The following is a 16978-nucleotide window of genomic DNA, read 5'->3' as shown; positions in this document are numbered from 1 at the left end:
ATAATCCTCAAGCGAATAAATTAGAAGCTTCTTAAAAGGTAAGAGGAGGAGCGTTATAGTAAGATAAAAGCCGCCTATGGGAAGGCACGAGTTTTATTAGTAGCAAAGGCACAAGGGAAGAACGATGAAAAGCTTTAAAAGGAGTAGGAAGAGAAGAGGGTAAAGGAAAGGAAGGCTGTATTATGGGGGGTTATTACCTTTATAAAGAAGGTTTGGAAGGAACTACCAATGGATTATAGTGTATTTATATAATAGGGTTAATTTAGGTTGATTTTGGGGTTAATTTTGATGTCAATTTGATTTTGATTTTCGTAGGAGGCCCATGCACTGTCTCGGGTGGGTGGCTGTCTCGTCTGGGTGGCTAAGACGTTAACTTGTAGAGTTCAAATCAGAGCTAGAATGCGCCAAAGGACCCCTTAGTGAAGTCGTGCTGAAAGGGCAAGGTCCCACGACCACTGTAAGCCTGTGAAATATTGCCGCTAATACTTGGCAAGCTATCTGCAGAGGCATCTTGACTCCCACTACCATTTTTACCACCTGTGATACCACCTACTTGCTCCTGAGTCGATTGAGTGGATTGCGCAGTGGTCTGTAAGGCAGTGCCTAGACTGATTTGGTTGGTACCGCCTCTATTTGAGGTCTGCGCATTGCCTCTGCGGCTACGCGGGCGGCCACGGCCACGCCCGCGGTTAGTATATCCAGTATTTTGCTTAAATGCTGAGGGCTCGCGACCAGTTGAGGCATCAATGCGACCTCTATTTGTAGAGCCAGCTATAGAGCCAGCTGGGCGGCCGTGGCGGCGCTTAACAGGTGGCTAGCCGAACACGTGATTTTTTGGCTGACCGACGATCAGCCGAGCCGTGAACACCATTTTCATGTTGGCAACGCAACTGATCTGATTTGAATCCATTGGATGCACGTGGGCATCGAGAATATCGGCAAGTGTATGCTTCAGTCCTATACGTGGTCTTGAAGGTCTCCAGCTCTTCCCGGCCTAATCCAGGATACGATTCGGAGTCAAGAAGAAGCTGCACAGTGTTTTGATAAGTCTTCAGAGCTTGTGTTAGCGCAGTACTTGGAGTCCGGCCAGAATTTGCTATAAAACATAACATTAGGCTTCATTGTAGCTCGAATACGGAATAGGATGTTTACATACGCGTGCGAGCTCCGTCTTCTGTACGAGAACGGAAATAGAGCTCAGAGGTAACAGCGGCATATATACGATCATCTGCTGCGAGCAGAGCCAGTCTTGCATCCCAGTTTGATGGGCTGGCATCACCATCCATAATAGTTGGATCTACTGCGTTAGATGGGTGAATCATGTTGCAAAACTCATGGAGTAAGCGTGATAAGGGAGTGGAACCTCCTGTAACAATGTCGCCATCAATCTTTGCGAATCCTAACAGATGCTCGATCCAGAACTCGTGGGCATAGAGGTGAAACCCGTGAAGGCCCTTTCCGACTAGGCAATTTCGATCATGTTCGGAGAAAGACGGGCTGAGCACTCGCAGAGCGTTGGTAAGATACACCGCACAGGCTATAGACATATCACGACAACCGATAGTCTCTCTGAGAAAAGGACCACTCGTAGGATCTACAAGATATCTGGGTGATGAGTATTATTAGGGCATGTCGCAGTCTAGTGGGTTGATAGCCTTACTCTTGGACTGACAAATGCACAAATCGGAGTATGCCTTCTGAGCTGATTTCTATCAGCGGCTTACACAGGTCAAACACCTGATCAGGAAGTAAAGGAGTGAGAACAGTATTTTCCGTGTGGAGGTCAATGACTGTCTGCAACTCAAACTTTTTCATCGGCCTTTTTGCGAACGCAATCCATGATAAGGTGCGCCTAGCTCTTTCAAGGGAGGCGGAGCCCAATTGCGCATAAAGCCGACTCAGAATTCTACCATAGCTAAGAAGACGTCAGCTAAAAGATAACTCCTAGCGAACCATAGGTGATGGTGCTTACAACTCCGGCAATCCCTTCGGCAAGGAGTCGACTGCAGCTTTCATATCGTTGAAATTGAAAACTTCTGAGCTGAGCATGTCTAAAACAAGTCGAGCCCAGAGTATCATCCCTTTCCAATGCTAGTAAATAATAGTATCTTCAATTGGAAATAGACAGATAATCATACCATCAGACTTCGCTACAATAGCATTCCTAGCATACTCGATTTGTGAATCAGTTATCTGTAACTCCAACAATTCCAGTTTCATATCATCCAATCTTTTCTGGATGTAGTATTGTATTGCCTTCGATACGGCCACAATTTCATCTTTGAAAGAAATAGAAGGTTTTCTCCTCAACAATCTTGTCAATTTTGGGGTATCTCGACTGGATACAAGTACTTTGCAGACAGTGCCAGTCGTCGGCAAGCGACTGGCGCGATCTAATATTTTTATGATACGCTGTTGCTGGTCCTCTTCACATTCGTCTAATCCATCCAAGATGATTCTGACTGCAACCTTGGACCGTTCACTTGATAGGGAAGGCAAAAGCGTTAGGATGAGGTGTTCCAAATTTGTTGGCGACGCAGTCTTGCGGTCTAAGACATATTCTTCATAGACATATGCCAGAAGATCGCCATTGCCTCGGAGCAGCTTGGCAACCAACGATCTGAGAATATGGCCATATCGGGTCGATGGCGATGAAACATACGTACAAAAGTGGTACAGTAGAGTTGTTTGTTTATCTTGTTGGAGAAAATGAATGATTCTGCTGGTCATAACACTTTTGCCTTCCCATATGTTAGCTGCTGTATAGGGCGATTTACTGACTGGGTTAAAAAAAACCAAGATTAGGGCGAAACTTGAATTTACTTGCCAGAGCCAGGTTTTCCCATAAGCCATAGGAATGGTTCATGTTGTTCTTGCCGCAGCCAAGAGACTATCTTTGAGTTCTTTAAAATCCATTCACATGTTCCTGGATAACTGGAATTTAAAAGCGCATCGAAAATGTCGTCCTGTTCTGAGTCCTTGGCCTCCAACCATAAGAGTACTGACTGATATTGGGCGGAAGTTTGTTCCCTTTCCCGCTTGGCAATCTCCGAAAGAGATTCTTCTCTCCAAAGCCTTGTTTCCTTTCTCCATTTCTGTGCTTCAGCGATATCCCAGGCATTGGCCTCCTTATCCACTAACTCTGAATGTCTCGATAGGTTTGCGAGAATACCCTTAAATCGACGATTAAAGCGGCCCCATGAAGAACGAAAGAAGGTACTCCAACCTGAGCAACATTCAGTTTAGGTCTCTCAAATGGCTGGGAAGTGAACAAACCGCTCCTGCGAAGAAATATGTAGGCTTCTTTATGGAACCGTAGGATATCTGCATAAAAGACAGCTAAGACCTGCTGGAATTCAGGATTCGCTTTGAAAGCTTCACCCAGCCTATCGAATCGTGGTAGTGTCTCTGCAATCTGTGTGTATGCGTCGATAATGATTTTGAAAGATTCGATATGCTCAGAAGCAAGCTGCGGATTGTTTAAGTAAGCCGAGTCGCGAAGGCTTTTGGGGCATGCGAATGACAGTGCCTACCTGCAAGGCAAGTTTGACGGGAGCCCAAATCCAGGGGAGGTAAGGAGTTCCGTTGCAGAGGATCTCGATGACTTTCGAGTAATGTTCTAACCCAGTGAAAAATGGTTCAAGACGGGCCACATTGCAAAGGGACTGTCGAGCAGCCAGCAACCGCTCAACATCAAGGGCCGCCTGCCGCACATTCCCCAAAGTCGTCGCGGAAAATGTGTAGGAGTCGTTAGGCGTTACTGTTCGTTCGAAGTCCTCGAACGCTTGCTGGATCGTATCTACCGCGGCTACAGAACCGGGCGCACTGGCGGGAGGGGCCGCCATGAGGCACGTCCTAATCAACCGATGAATGAGGCTGAAGTTACAAGCTCTCACGAAGACTCTATCAGTGGGAGTCTTTTCTAGGATCGATGCTTCAGCAGATTGCCGCATTGCCAGCGGATAAGATGCAGCACCGCCACGCCAGCCTTGTGCGCCAGTCTTGTGGAGCTCCTTGAGGGCGCAGCACTGAAATCTACTTTGCCCTACACCCTGCATCACAACATCTGAACCTGGACATACCCGGTTTTGCGTACCAAATTCCTATATTTTTACAAACCCTTCAGTAGGAGCCCCCTTCATTTTCGCGCGTGTCGAGAAGCCTGCGATTTTTCCTACGATTACATCCTTCAGTACGACTATAGCTCCCGACACTGTCATGGACTATGCAATCCCACATTGAACCCGAAAGATTCGGATTCACCGAGCCTAAAAGACGACGACTTCTTTCTGCCGCCGAGGGTCAGGAAGCAAGATGGGTGCAACAAGGGTCTGAACAGCAGGCGTATGAGACAGGTGGAGGAACAAAACTTCATACTCCCTTCCAGCAACGTCGTTATGCTGAAGAAATACTACAAGTTGAGCCCAGTATAAATCAACTAGTCAGGCATCCAGGACAGGGCGACCAGATTGACCAGCCCCACGAAGAACTCTTGGTTGCCGAGCAATATTGGACGGACACCAGAAGCAGCTGTAATGCCAATTCTTTTCCATCTCTCCTATCAGATATTTCTGGAGGGTGGCATCACTCAAAGAAAACTACTTCCCTTACTGAAGCTGCGCACCCAAGGTTAGAACCGAAAGCCGAGTTAGATCCAGCAGAGATTTTAGTGGGAGACGTCGACAGATCACATCTCTATAATCCACTGGTCAAAAAAGCTTCAGCTAATGATGAGCAAGTTTGCTTTGGCATGGTATAAGATTGGCATCTGTTGGCTTAGCATGCATGCTCACTTCGTGCAGGTTTCTGGACTGGGCGCAGAAATCCAAACCCAGTTCACTTTCGAAATAGCTACGCCCCTCGCTGTCCGATTCGACTCGTCGATAAGCTTCACCACTATAGGAGAATGTCCTATTCAGGGATCAATTGCAACCGAACACTCACATATAGTTCAAGCTCTACGCGAGGACCATGCGATCGACCTCCAAGTTCAATGTGATTTGGATGGTAAAACGGCCTCAGCGAGCCGCAAACGAGGCCTCGATGATCTTTCACGGACAATATGTTCACTTTCTATCATTATTTACGGTAGCGGTGAACTATTTGAAGACATCGGCCGCTTCTTTCAGGACTGCGGCTTGTTTTTGCAGGATCCTCGTGGTTGCGACCGCAATGTTAGATATCGTAATCCACATCGCTTATCTGCAAGGATCTCAGAAGATTGTGCAATGACATTTGATCTGGACGACTCCTTCCTTGCCGACCAGGTTGAAAATCTCCAGAGCCCTAAGGATCTTCTGGAGATTCTCAACACTGAGGAAGACTTGCTTGAGGCAAAGCAACCTCATGGGCTAAGGACGACGCTTAGTAGACATCAGAAACAAGCATTAACTTTCATGAATCGCAGAGAAAAAGTTTGGAATCTCAACTCCAACGCTATGGATCTCTGGAAAGAGATTAAATCCACGCGGGGAAGAGCGTTTGTTAACCAAGTCACGGAAACATGTCGAAGCGAACCCCCGCCTCAGTTTAGTGGAGGTATTCTGGCAGACCCAATGGGCCTTGGGAAAACGTTGACTATGATCTCGCTCATTGCGAGTGATGCAATCTCATCCCAAAGCGAGCCATGCCTGCTAGATGTGGAATCACCGCCGCAGAATTTTTCTTACAGGAAGCCTACCTTAGTGATTATGCCACCCCCACTGATTTCTGCCTGGGAGGAACAATTTAAAGAGCACCTGCAACCTAACAGTCTTAGGTGGTACAGATATCACGGCCGAAATCGTGTTTCTTGTTCTAACCAATTGAACCAATACGATATCATTATTACAACTTATCATACCGTTTCCGCTGAGTGGAAGAAAGCTATTGATCTGAAAGCGAGCACCCTATTTGCTACACGCTGGCGACGGGTTATTCTTGATGAAGCGCATTGGATTCGGAACTGTAGTTCTCAAATAGCGAAAGCTATATGTGCCCTTGAGGCTGTCTCCCGTTGGGCCGTCACGGGTACCCCTTTGCAGAATCGGCTTTCTGACCTGGCTGCTTTGTTCAAATTCCTCCGTGTGTATCCATATTATCAACCGAAAGTGTTTGAGACCGATATCATCCAGATATGGAAACAAGGGAACGAGGAAGAAGCCGTCAAAAGACTGAAAACGTTGTTACGATGCTTATTGCTCCGCCGATCCAAATCCACAATCCAACTACCTCGAAGACATGATACCGTTTGTTACTTTGAATTTAGTCCAGAGGAATCCTCAATATATGAAGAGGCCAAAACAAGAGCAGTGCGAGCCCTGGATGAGGCTTTAAGTAGCGGATCTGAAGCATCCGGGTCATATCTGAACGTTCTTCAGCAAATAAACAGTCTCCGCATGATCTGCAATCTCGGCGTCTACTACCGTCCTTCTACAGAGAACTCATGCAGTGCAAGCCCAGCAAACCAAGAGTGGACTTCCCAGCTTGCGCAGCGGTACTTTAACTCTTTATTGGCCTTCGGAAACACATCCTGCTACGCATGCTCCATAGATTTAGAGACTTCCGAATATATTTTTTCAGCAGCCGGGAGGAAACCTGAAAGGCAAGCACATCTCTCCCGCTGCCTTCGTCTTTTTTGCCCAGCCTGTTTGGATAAAGGTGCCGGGACAGCTGTGCCAGTGCCATATTGCGGTCATTCTCCACCTTGTTCAATATCTCCAGTCGTATTATCCGGCTCTACTGAATACCCTAAGCGAAGAAATACACCAGATCTCCTCCACACCCTTCCTACCAAGGTCGCTGCACTAGTTTTTCAATTAAAGAGTCTCGATAGTGCCACCAAGAGGTATGTCTTTTATTAGGTGGAAATACCTACGACTCCCAAGCTGAAAATTATAGTATTGTGTTCTCGTTCTGGACCTCAACCCTTGATTTGGTGGAAAGTGGTCTTACGAATGTGTCCATAGCCTGCGTTCGCTTCGACGGGCAAGGTTCCCAGAAGCAGAGGCAGGCCGCAATTGACAGTTTTCGTAGCGACCCGGACGTACGAGTCATGCTTCTGACTTTGTCTTGCGGTGCTGTCGGGTAAGAGACCCCTTTGGATTGACAAAAGTGCCCGCTAATCGGAAAAGACTTAACCTCACCGTCGCGTCTCGCGCATATCTCATGGAACCACATTGGAATCCCACCGTCGAAGAACAAGCTCTTTCGCGTATCCACCGCATGGGCCAAACAAAAGAAGTCACCACTATCCGCTTCTACATGAAAAATTCGTTTGAAGAAGTAGGGCATTCCTCCAAAGGTCACTACGAAATTGACTAATATTTGCAGCATATAATAGACATTCAGAAAACGAAGAAAGATCTAGCAGATTTGCTGCTCTCGCGAAACCATCACCCCGAGTCCGATGCAAGTACTCGAAGGCTTCAAGTATGTCTTAAAATTAATTCTTAATCATTGTTCACTATAGTAACTGACTCTGCTTGCTAGTGTTTGCGCTCGCTTTTATGATCGAACTTATTTCCTTCTAGCACTTCGGCGTTAATCGTACCAGTAGGAACATTTCAAGCGAGTTGGTAAATAAAATAGGTTGTTCTAATATTGGTTGTTACGATTAGATGATGTCTTGGCACTGTACTGGCTTAGTATCTGTAATTCATCAAGAAAAAGGAAAATGACACCAGGAGTTTGGAGTGGGTCACCCCTCGATTGCATTTGAGTTGGATGCTAGCAGAATCTTCTACGAACTTCTGTATTTCTTGGGTTCAAGCACGAGAGACCAGGGTTTACCGAGCTTAGTGTCGTCATAAAGTGTAAGGGCTTGGCAACGGCCTAGCTTTCTGAGGCTCGTGAGTCACGCTAAGAAAATTTTCCGATGATGTTTGCAAAATGCATCTTTGGCCAAATGTACAGCGTCGTGAGCATCTCCTATTATGCGCTGCTCTATACACTAACGAATCTGTTTGGTTTCGAAAATATAGTTGAAAATGTTACAAAAACGCGTTGTTGACCCAGCGACGCGTCGACGTAATGTTGCATTGAGTGGCAGGGAGGGCCCGGTATTTATTTTCACTTTTTGTCTTGCATGCCATCCATTCGCTATGAATTCGCTTAGCTTTAGTGATGATGTGTGGCTTCCCGCATAAAACAGAACCCAACCTCCTCATCCGAGCATTTGTTATTCTCACCGCCATACCTTTTTTCTCCCAACGTCTTTAATTCTTGCGAAATCTTGCTTGTGCTTTTATTTCCCCCAAACCACAACTCTTGAACATCCTGGTTCAACTGCCTTGACTTTTTTCTTGGGTACTCAGTTTTGGTAAACATAGACCACGTCATGGCACGAATCCGACATTCTTCAGGCCACTACGACGGCCCTGGTGATGCTCCCCCTCCTCGAGGTGTTCGACGTAAGCGGCAGAGCAGAACTCCGTCCACCGACTTAACCAACCGGAACTTAAACTCCCCGTATGAAGCTACTTCATCTTCTTCACCCGCTCCCACCGACGGTGTTCAACACTCCCCCAAGAAACGAGTCAAGCGAACAATCGTGGATGATTCCACACAGCTTAACCAAGAATTACAAAATGCTGTCCTCCATTATGACCAACCGGATACCATCCAGGTCGTCATCAACAAGACTGCTGGCAAGCGTACCCGCTTCTCTGATCCTGGCCCTTCTGTTGAACCAGACTCTACGACCCCAGCCACAACCCCTCGAAACTTACCCTCCAGTGGGCTGACACCACATCTGAATCGTACCACCCTAGCCCAACCTACGAAATCAGGTCGCAATTCCCGCTTTTCGCTTCCTACCCAACTGCACAACTCGCAACCAGGTGCCGGAAATGCTGCTCGAGAACTTCAGTTTGTGCCCCTTCGAGCGATACTGGACGATCGCATGAAGCGTCGACTTCGCCGCAGTCATCTCAGCGAAGAGGTCAATGACATCGAAGAACACAACAAGGAAGATATTCGGACTAGACATGAAGTGGAACATCTTCGACGCCAAGTTCGAGAGAAGGACGAAAGGGTTAAAGAACTGATGCTAGAGGCGGAGATACAGCGACAGATGGGCATCGACATCAGTGGCAATAACGACAAGGTCAAGCAGATGGAGGATGAGCTAAGCAGACTCAGAAAAGAAATCTCCGATCACAAGACTCAGGGCATCTTCTCCGGCAGCGAGCGAGGCGACAGTGCAGATGTCGACATGGACGACGACGATAATCACGACCTTGTCCTTGTCGACCCTGAGGACATTAATGTTTCCCAAGAAGACATGCATGCTACTCCACACGTAAATGGCTTCTACTCATCACAGTCATCCATGTCCAAGCTCACGAGCAGTCAATCGCTCTCGGAAGCCGCCACTCAAGCTTCCCTTCCGGATTCCGCCCATGAGGCCGATATCATGCGATTCGAAGGTGCTATTGCTTCTCTCGCCCGCGAAGCAGCAGATGCTAAAGCCGCCCTACAAATCCTCTCCATTGAACTTCAAGGTCTTGGGTTCGCAGACCCGGAAGCAGGCTCCGATGTGGTTCTTCAAGCAATTCGGACTTCATTCCGTGAAGCCCGTGCCCAGCTTGAGTATCTCCTTCCTAGCGGTACTCCAACTAACCTGGAGAATGGCGAACTCCTTGCTGCCTTGACCAGCCACATCAAAGGTCTCATGGCCGAGCTGAAGGAAAAGACCGCCCTAGTGGAGCAGCACAATCAGATGGAGAAGGTTCTTCAAACTCAGAATACTGGTTTGATCGACAAGCTTGCTGAGGTCGATGCTCGCAAAACAGCCCTCGAACAACAATGGCATACTTTGGATGTTCAAAACGAAGAGCGGCAGAGGACTATTATCGAACTGGAAGATGAGCTTGCGGTCATGCATGATGCTATGGACGAGCGGGACAAGGACATTACTGAGATGGACGCCAAGATTGATGGCCTAGAGGAGGAAGTCTCCAACCAAAACGTCTCTATTGAACGTCTGCAGAAGGCCCTTGAGGGTTACCGTAATGAAGTCGCTAGCCTCGAGGGCTTGGTTACTCGTATGGAGCAAGAGCATGAAGCTAAAATTGCCCAAATGGAAGAAGACTACGCCAACCAGATCGCTGATCTAGAATCACGACTTCGAGTCGAGGCCGAAGCTCGTGAAACAGCCGAAACCGACGCCGAGCAAAAGCTGACCTTCATTAATGGGCTTGAAGCTAAGATTGATGCCGCTGAAAAGGATCTTGAAGATCTCCGCGCCCAAGTGTCGCGCATCGATACTCTTGCCCAAGCCGAGAAAGCACAGCGTGAAACCGCGGAAGCAGAACTTGATAAGAAGACTACTTCCATAGCCAATCTGGAAATCAAGATAGAGGATGCTGAGGAATCACTTAAAAAATTGAACGCTGAGCTCGACTCGCTCCGCTCTCTTGCCGATTCTGAGCACCGCCAACGTGAAGCGGCTGAGGCAACACTTGATGAGCGTAACGAGAAGATTGCGGAGTTGGAATCAAAGATCCATGACACCGGCATACAAGCAAACGAATTGCGCTCCAAACTGTTCCAAGTGCAGATGGAGAAAGAAAACTCTATCAAACATTTAAATGAAGAGGCTAAGGCCCGTAACGCGCAGTTTGAGAAAGATATAGAGGCTGAGGCTATTCAGCGTCGGGCAGTTGAGGCAGAGTCTGCTGCCCGAAATGTCACAATCGCTGAGCTAGAGCTGGAGCTTGCAAAGACGGAGCAGAAGCTGGAGCGAATGGTAGAGGAGAAGAATGCGCTCATTGAATCCACGGATGCGGAAATCGCACGACTGGAAACGGCCCTCGAGACAATCCGCCAGGAGTATGAAGAGCTTTCTCAGAACACATCCAGCCAGATTTCATCGCTCCGGTCCGACATCGTGGACTTAGCACAGACCATCATAGACCGCGACGCTACCATCGAGACGCTCCAGAATGAAGCAGCCACCACCGCCTCTGCACACCAAGCCGTGATAGCGAAACAAGACTCTACCATCGCAGGCCTAACCGACGAGCTCGCCTCCGCGCACACCGAAATCGAGCAACTGACCGCCCAGAAGTCGTCCCTCGAACACCGCGTCGAAGCTGAAGCGACCGAACTCCTCAACATCGTCAACGCGCACGCCGACGAAGTCTCGTCCCTGCGCTCCCTCATCGCCTCCCGCGAATCCGAAATTGCATCGCTCACCCAGACCGGCCACGACCGCGACGCCGAGTACGCGGCCGTGCTCGCGCAGAAGAACCGCGAGATCGACGCCATGCGTCTGGTCGCCGACGCCCGCGCCGTCGATATCGCGGCGCTGAGCGCGAGGCTAGAGGAGCTGAAGGCGAAGTTCCGCGCCCGAGCAGACGATGGCAGGGACACGGCGGAGGCCATGACCAAGGAGATGCGCGCGATGATGCAGCGCGTTGAAGCACGCGCGGCCGGGTTGGGTCAGCGGAGCGGCGAGGCCCTGCGCGAGGTGGAGGATATCAAGGTTGAGGGCGTCACGTTGCATCTTGCCAACGGCGGGGATATGCATCGTGTCATGGATGGGCGCGTGGCTAAGGTTAAAGATCGAGTTCGCGTTGTGAATATGAGGANTGGGCATGGGAGGAGGAAATTCGATTCGGGGATTGGCGTCGACGAGAGTGAGGATGAGGTTGATGGGGTTGTTGGTGATATGGTTGCCGTGTAGGCTGGCATTCATGGTTGGGTATTGTGGTGTTTGGAGCCTTGGGTTGGCTTATGATACGATAATGTTGTTTGATTCTTGATGTTGATGTTGGCATGACTGCTAGGAAGCCATTTCTATCTGCACCGATATCGGCATCAGCGCAATGGGGATATGATTGCATGGCGGGACATTCTTTTGCAGAATGGTTTCTAATATATGTACATCTGAACGGTATAGTCAAAGCATATTCAGCTAAGTAGAGAACAGGAAAACAACACCCATCTCAACCTTCCTTCAACGCCTATGTCGATGCGCAGCCATCTTCAAATGCTTAATCCGAGCCTTCAGCTGCCTCACCTCCTCCAGCCTTTTACTATCCTCACGCAGTCTCTATGCAGCCTCCAATGCAGCACGCCCCCTTGAATCGCACCGCTCATCATAACATCGTCTCTCTCCACTGACGTGCTAGTTCTCGAGCTCAACAGCGAGCTCAACGGCGAGCTCAACGGCGTCCTAAACGTCACCACCCCCGCTTCCTCTTTCCCCCTGCTGCTGCTTAGGCCCGTGACTGGGAACATCGACGGCGTCCTAAGCGTCTCATTTCCGATCCGCGGCCTCGTGCGTCTACGATGCAGCTTTGGTGCCGTGTGTGCGCGCGCGGGCGAGAATAGATCCACGTCGAGGACTACGGGTAGGACGGCTGGCTTGGAGATCTTGACGTGCTTGGCGGTTCCCTCGTTGCCTTCTGCCCTTCTTCCTCGTCCGCCTCATCGCCTCCCTCCTCCCCTACTTCATCCCCGCCCTCTGCCGGTGGGCTTGGTGCTGGCATGGTACCTAACCCTTGACTTGGACCTGAACCTGGACCCAGACCTGGCCCTTCAACCCACTGCACCCCGACCACCGGCCCCCGAACCCTCGCCTTCCCCCCTGAGCAACCCCNCCCCGTCAAACACCCTCACGACCCAATCCCGCCGCGCCACCGCAACCGCGCTCTCCTCCACTCCTGTATCCCCACCCCCACTCCTATTCCCACCCCCCTTTCTAGACCCATCCCCAGCTCCAACCCCACGACCCAATCGCGTTTCTAGAACCGCCAACCCCCCCAATCTCAACCGCCCCCTCAACCTCACACGTCCTCAGCACCGCCCCGGCCCTTGCCTCGCGCATCCTGCACTCCAGCAACCGCACGCGCCCGTCCTCGCTAACACTGACGGCGCGCGTGGCGTGCGATGGGGAGGAAGAGCGCTGGGACTGGGATTAGGGCTGGGACTGGGGTTGGGGTTTCGGCTGCGGCCAGTGGTATGCGGCCACGGTCCCGTCACTGAAGCCGAGGAGGAAGGTGTGAGGGCGCGTGGGGTGGAATGGGGCGGCTGTTACGGGGGTTATGGAGGCGGGGTGGTGTATGTAACTGACTACCGGTACCATGTCAAAACGTTATTTGTCTTACTAGCGTACCACCTTGTTTCAGTTGCCTAGCCCTTGACTCGCTCACCGACTTGGTCTACTTTTATGTATTTATACCACTTGATTTCCGTAGATTTACAATTAAGTTGCTCGTTCAATTCCCACACACTGCAAAGCTTACAGTGTAGATGGTGGTAGTGGTCGTGGTAGAGGTATGGGAGGCCGGGGAGGCGGCGGCGAGGGAGGAGAGGCAGAGGGTTGGCAGCGCGTGGAGGCGGAGAGGAGGGCCGTAGCGCTGATTGCCAGGACGGTCGGCGAGGACGGGTACGTGTGAGTGGGGGAGAGCAGGGTGTGTTGTGGTGAAGAGTAGGTCTGCACGGAGGGGTCGTGTTGAAGGAGAGGGTTTGCAAGTCTGGGGAGAATTGGAGGGGTCGGATTTCGCCCTGTTTTGGGGAGGTTAGATTATGTACTTTTGCTGGGGTCTGCTATGCGCTGCTGGGGTCTGCTGGGATTTTCTAGGGAGGGGAGGTGCAACGGACCTCTGTGCCTTTGAAGCAGTAGTTCTTGTCCCGTCCCCGCTGCACGTCATGTAGGATGACAACTTGGCCGTCTACGATGGCGAGTAGTCCGGTGTCGTTTGCTGCTTTCTCTGCTGCGAGTATGCCGCCCGCTGATCCAGAGCTGAAGATGGGAGTTAGGTCGGCTTGATTCCAGGTTAGGGCACTACTATGCGTGGCTGTGAGTAGGTGGTAGCCGTTTGGGAAGGAGAACCGATCGGCCATAACAAGGATTGGTTGTGATGCTTAGGAATGTTTTAGGAGGAAAATTCTAATAGTGATGTTGGACGAGATGGCCTTAAGGGATGGACCCCACTTCTCAGCGGTGAGTGGAATGGGTCCGCTTAGGCAATAATTTTGGTTTATTAAATGAACAGGCAATGGCGATGTTTAGAGATGTTGAAAGATACAGTTAATGCAAGAGCAAGTTGACTGCTTCTGTGATGAGGGAGAGAACACTCAAGATACCGAGAGCCTTAAAAGTAGTATACATTCCCGTAGGTGCGTCGGGTGCTCAAGCAGTCGTCAAATGTGAAGGATAAAGATTCTCGGGTCCGCGAAAACTAGCCTTAAAAATGCGGGAAAAATTGAGACCAATTCACGGTGGCGAATGCACTAGGTGGAAGGCGGCGCATCTCCACTACATCAGCAAGCAGAACGTATGTTCTCGAGGTGCAATAACAAACGGCGACAAGATATACTGGCAACAATGCCTTCATGGGAATCTCCAGAGCAGGGTCCTTCTGTAACGAATTATTCCTCAAAGCCCGCACCACCGATCTCGCTTTTTTTCCAATACGTGATTTTTCAAATCGGTATGGGACACGCTTAGTGCGCTTACTCGTGTCCCAAGAGGTAGCGTGGGCAATATGATGTGAGAGCCTTTTCTTCATCGCTGGAAGTATGCGGAAGACGACCATCTCCACAACCCAATATGAGCAAATGCTTGTCATGATCATGACAGTCGCAATACGCCATAGCAGTTGCTCAACTGGTGTTGGGAACCAGAAATTCCAGCCGCAAAGGAGGATGCCGGCGTAGGTTGTTTGGAAGAGGAAGAGAACGGCGAGTGACGACCCCGAAAGGTCTAAGAACTCGTCATTTGTTCGACGGTTAACCGGGCGTACTCCGGGGTCGAATATGATGTGCATTCTTCGGAGAATGTTTACCCAATTGGACCATAACATCGACCACGCCCACTCCTTACGGCTAATGAAGTCAAGAGGTGTTCGGCTATACGGATCCTTCGCAGCGTCCCCGGCCTCGAGCAATATCTCAGCTATTGTTGCGTTAGATTCAATACTCATAGCATAGGCGACATCGGACGGTTTGTGGGCCCAGCAGAATGTTGTCCCTATTGTGCAAACGATGAATCCGAGGGTTGTTAATTCGAATACGGTTAACGTGAGATGTTGCGCTACCCGGGCAACAGAGTTTATAACGAACCACAAAGTCTGTAAAGTTGTTATAACTCTAACAAGCCCATCCATTTTATTTTTGTCTCCGATGACTTGCTTGTCAATGTCTGGATACTGGACATAGCCCTTGGCTATCAAATAATGTAGTTGTTTCGCATTGACGGGAAACGGAACCCAGTCCCGTGTGTACAGACGGAACCCGCCCATGTCGGCAAAGAATGCATGGTTTATGGTCCATCCAGAATGGCCCGAAGCTTTGAATTCCTTCACAGATCGGCGTGCTGAGATCCACTGACCGAGTGCGATTTGGAAAAGGAATTCGGGGCCAATGACTGCTAGTCCAGAGAGGTAAATCTTGCGGCGGAACATATGCCATGGTCCATCCCCCAAGGCCGGGACATTTAGACAAAGGACGGACCAGCTGCAGAGGAACGTCGTGAATACACATGACCAGACAATATCTATTGTCCCTCGACCATCAGGCGACGAAACCCACCCCAGAACGGGAGTGGTTGAAGTAGAATTAGAAGACCTTCGTTCGAGGTTGGTAGTGTCAAACAGTGGAGCAGCACTCGCGGAGGAGAGGATGAAGAAGAGGAAAAAGAACGGCGGCATGATCCACGAATAGCAGATCCGCATTTAGGATGGAGAATATGTGATAATAAAAGAAGTTGAGATGGCTTAATTCTGCCATCTTAAGGGAGATATCATGGCGGATGAATCTGAGTACATTCTAACAAGCTGCTATGGTTGCGAGAGGGTGGAGTTCAGCCGTGCGACCTTATCGAGAAGGGTGGTCCAATGCTGCCTGCACACAGACGCAATGTTAAACAGTTCATCCGCATGACGGGAACGAGACAGGCCCGGATAGGCCCGGACAGGCCTCCTGGCGCTTCCTGAGGCAATATCAGTCGTAGATTATCAAGGAACAACGCAGGGGGATCCTGTCGTCGCGCGCGAACACNCATGCAGATGTGCCATCAATGCGAAATCGTTTAGAAAGAAAGCGCCGATACAGTTAGAGGACGAGGCCACCAGGGTGATTGTAGCGGAAAATCGGGCGGCAACTGCACTTCCAGAGTTGTGTTTGCTACAAGCGAGCGACTCTAAAAAGGCTTGTCGATACCATTACTCAGTATTCATTGCCTTTCTTGTATCCTATCCGTAGATCTAGTAGTAATCCCAAAATCTTTGATAGTGTAGTGACAAAGAGGCGCCCTGGAAACAAGTGTTTCGGATAAGGAGGAGGTGCTCTCCTTCATGGGGCGCTCTTCGGTAGCGAGATGACGGCAGGCTTAGCCCTAAACACATCTCTAGAGTCGAAACTTCGTCAGCAAGTAACTTGCATTCTCTACTACAAGTCTCTTCCAACTGATACTCCCTTATACTCATATTCTAGGCCCGTCTCACTGACATAACCAGATTGCGCATTTCCTCCCCTACCTCTCCCATATCGACTTTCTAAATACTCTTGAGCTTCATCTTCACCTAAGCATCCGCCTATGGTGACTTGCCTTATGCGCCCTCAAATTGAGGCTACTTGGATCCTGTTATCGTATGGGACAAGCCAACAGCTGCTTACAGTGAAGCTGTAGTAAAACCGGGAAGCAGTTCATAACCTGTCAATTTAATGTTTGGTGAAATGCTTTATGCAGGAAAGGTTCTCTTGGCGTGGGCATACAAAAGTGACTGCCACGTCGTGTTACTTTACACAATAGAGAAGACGAAGTTTCGGGCTCATATCGGCTTGTAAAATCATCCTGACCGAAGTATATGAGAGAGTATTCCTCATTGAATGGAAAGCGTTAGCTGTATTACGCTTTTTCAGATTAGAGCTGGCGAACTAAGGTGCAGAGATGGGAGTAACTAGTAGGCCGTGTTGACGGAAGGCTGGTTGAGCGCCCTGTAAACCGGGAACGCCTATCTCCAATAATTATCAAGTGAAATACATA

General features: G+C 49.6%; 4 protein-coding genes across 4 annotated transcripts; 2 read left to right on the top strand and 2 right to left on the bottom strand.

Annotated features, from left to right (window-relative positions):
- Window positions 1–803: 803 nt before the first annotated feature.
- Window positions 804–3845, bottom strand: K441DRAFT_581861 (uncharacterized protein; the record flags this gene model as incomplete). The annotated part of the gene is made up of 8 exons (XM_067644432.1): window positions 804–1096; window positions 1157–1605; window positions 1661–1915; window positions 1973–2081; window positions 2139–2734; window positions 2824–3226; window positions 3277–3469; window positions 3534–3845. The coding sequence occupies 8 exons, from the start codon at window positions 3843–3845 to the stop codon at window positions 804–806; spliced, it is 2610 nt and encodes an 869-aa protein (XP_067499436.1).
- A 192-nt stretch (window positions 3846–4037) lies between these two features.
- On the top strand, window positions 4038–7405 carry K441DRAFT_667067 (uncharacterized protein). The gene is made up of 5 exons (XM_067649761.1): window positions 4038–4753; window positions 4803–6826; window positions 6879–7065; window positions 7113–7263; window positions 7312–7405. Exons 1-3 carry the CDS (start codon window positions 4226–4228, stop codon window positions 6910–6912), a joined length of 2586 nt encoding a protein of 861 aa, XP_067499435.1. The 5' UTR covers window positions 4038–4225; the 3' UTR covers window positions 6913–7065; window positions 7113–7263; window positions 7312–7405.
- A 912-nt stretch (window positions 7406–8317) lies between these two features.
- K441DRAFT_680796 (uncharacterized protein) lies at window positions 8318–11668 on the top strand (the record flags this gene model as incomplete). The annotated part of the gene is made up of 1 exon (XM_067651400.1): window positions 8318–11668. The coding sequence occupies one exon, from the start codon at window positions 8318–8320 to the stop codon at window positions 11666–11668; it is 3351 nt and encodes a 1116-aa protein (XP_067499434.1).
- A 2509-nt stretch (window positions 11669–14177) lies between these two features.
- K441DRAFT_689787 (uncharacterized protein) lies at window positions 14178–15641 on the bottom strand (the record flags this gene model as incomplete). Its single annotated transcript, XM_067652333.1, has 2 exons — window positions 14178–14392; window positions 14450–15641. 2 exons carry the CDS (start codon window positions 15639–15641, stop codon window positions 14178–14180), a joined length of 1407 nt encoding a protein of 468 aa, XP_067499433.1.
- Between the last annotated feature and the right edge of the window lie 1337 nt (window positions 15642–16978).

The sequence above is a fragment of the Cenococcum geophilum genome (genome assembly GCF_001692895.1).
Source record: "Cenococcum geophilum 1.58 unplaced genomic scaffold K441scaffold_52, whole genome shotgun sequence".
Lineage (NCBI taxonomy): Eukaryota > Fungi > Ascomycota > Dothideomycetes > Gloniales > Gloniaceae > Cenococcum > Cenococcum geophilum.
This window is presented reverse-complemented; position numbering and strand designations above follow the sequence as displayed.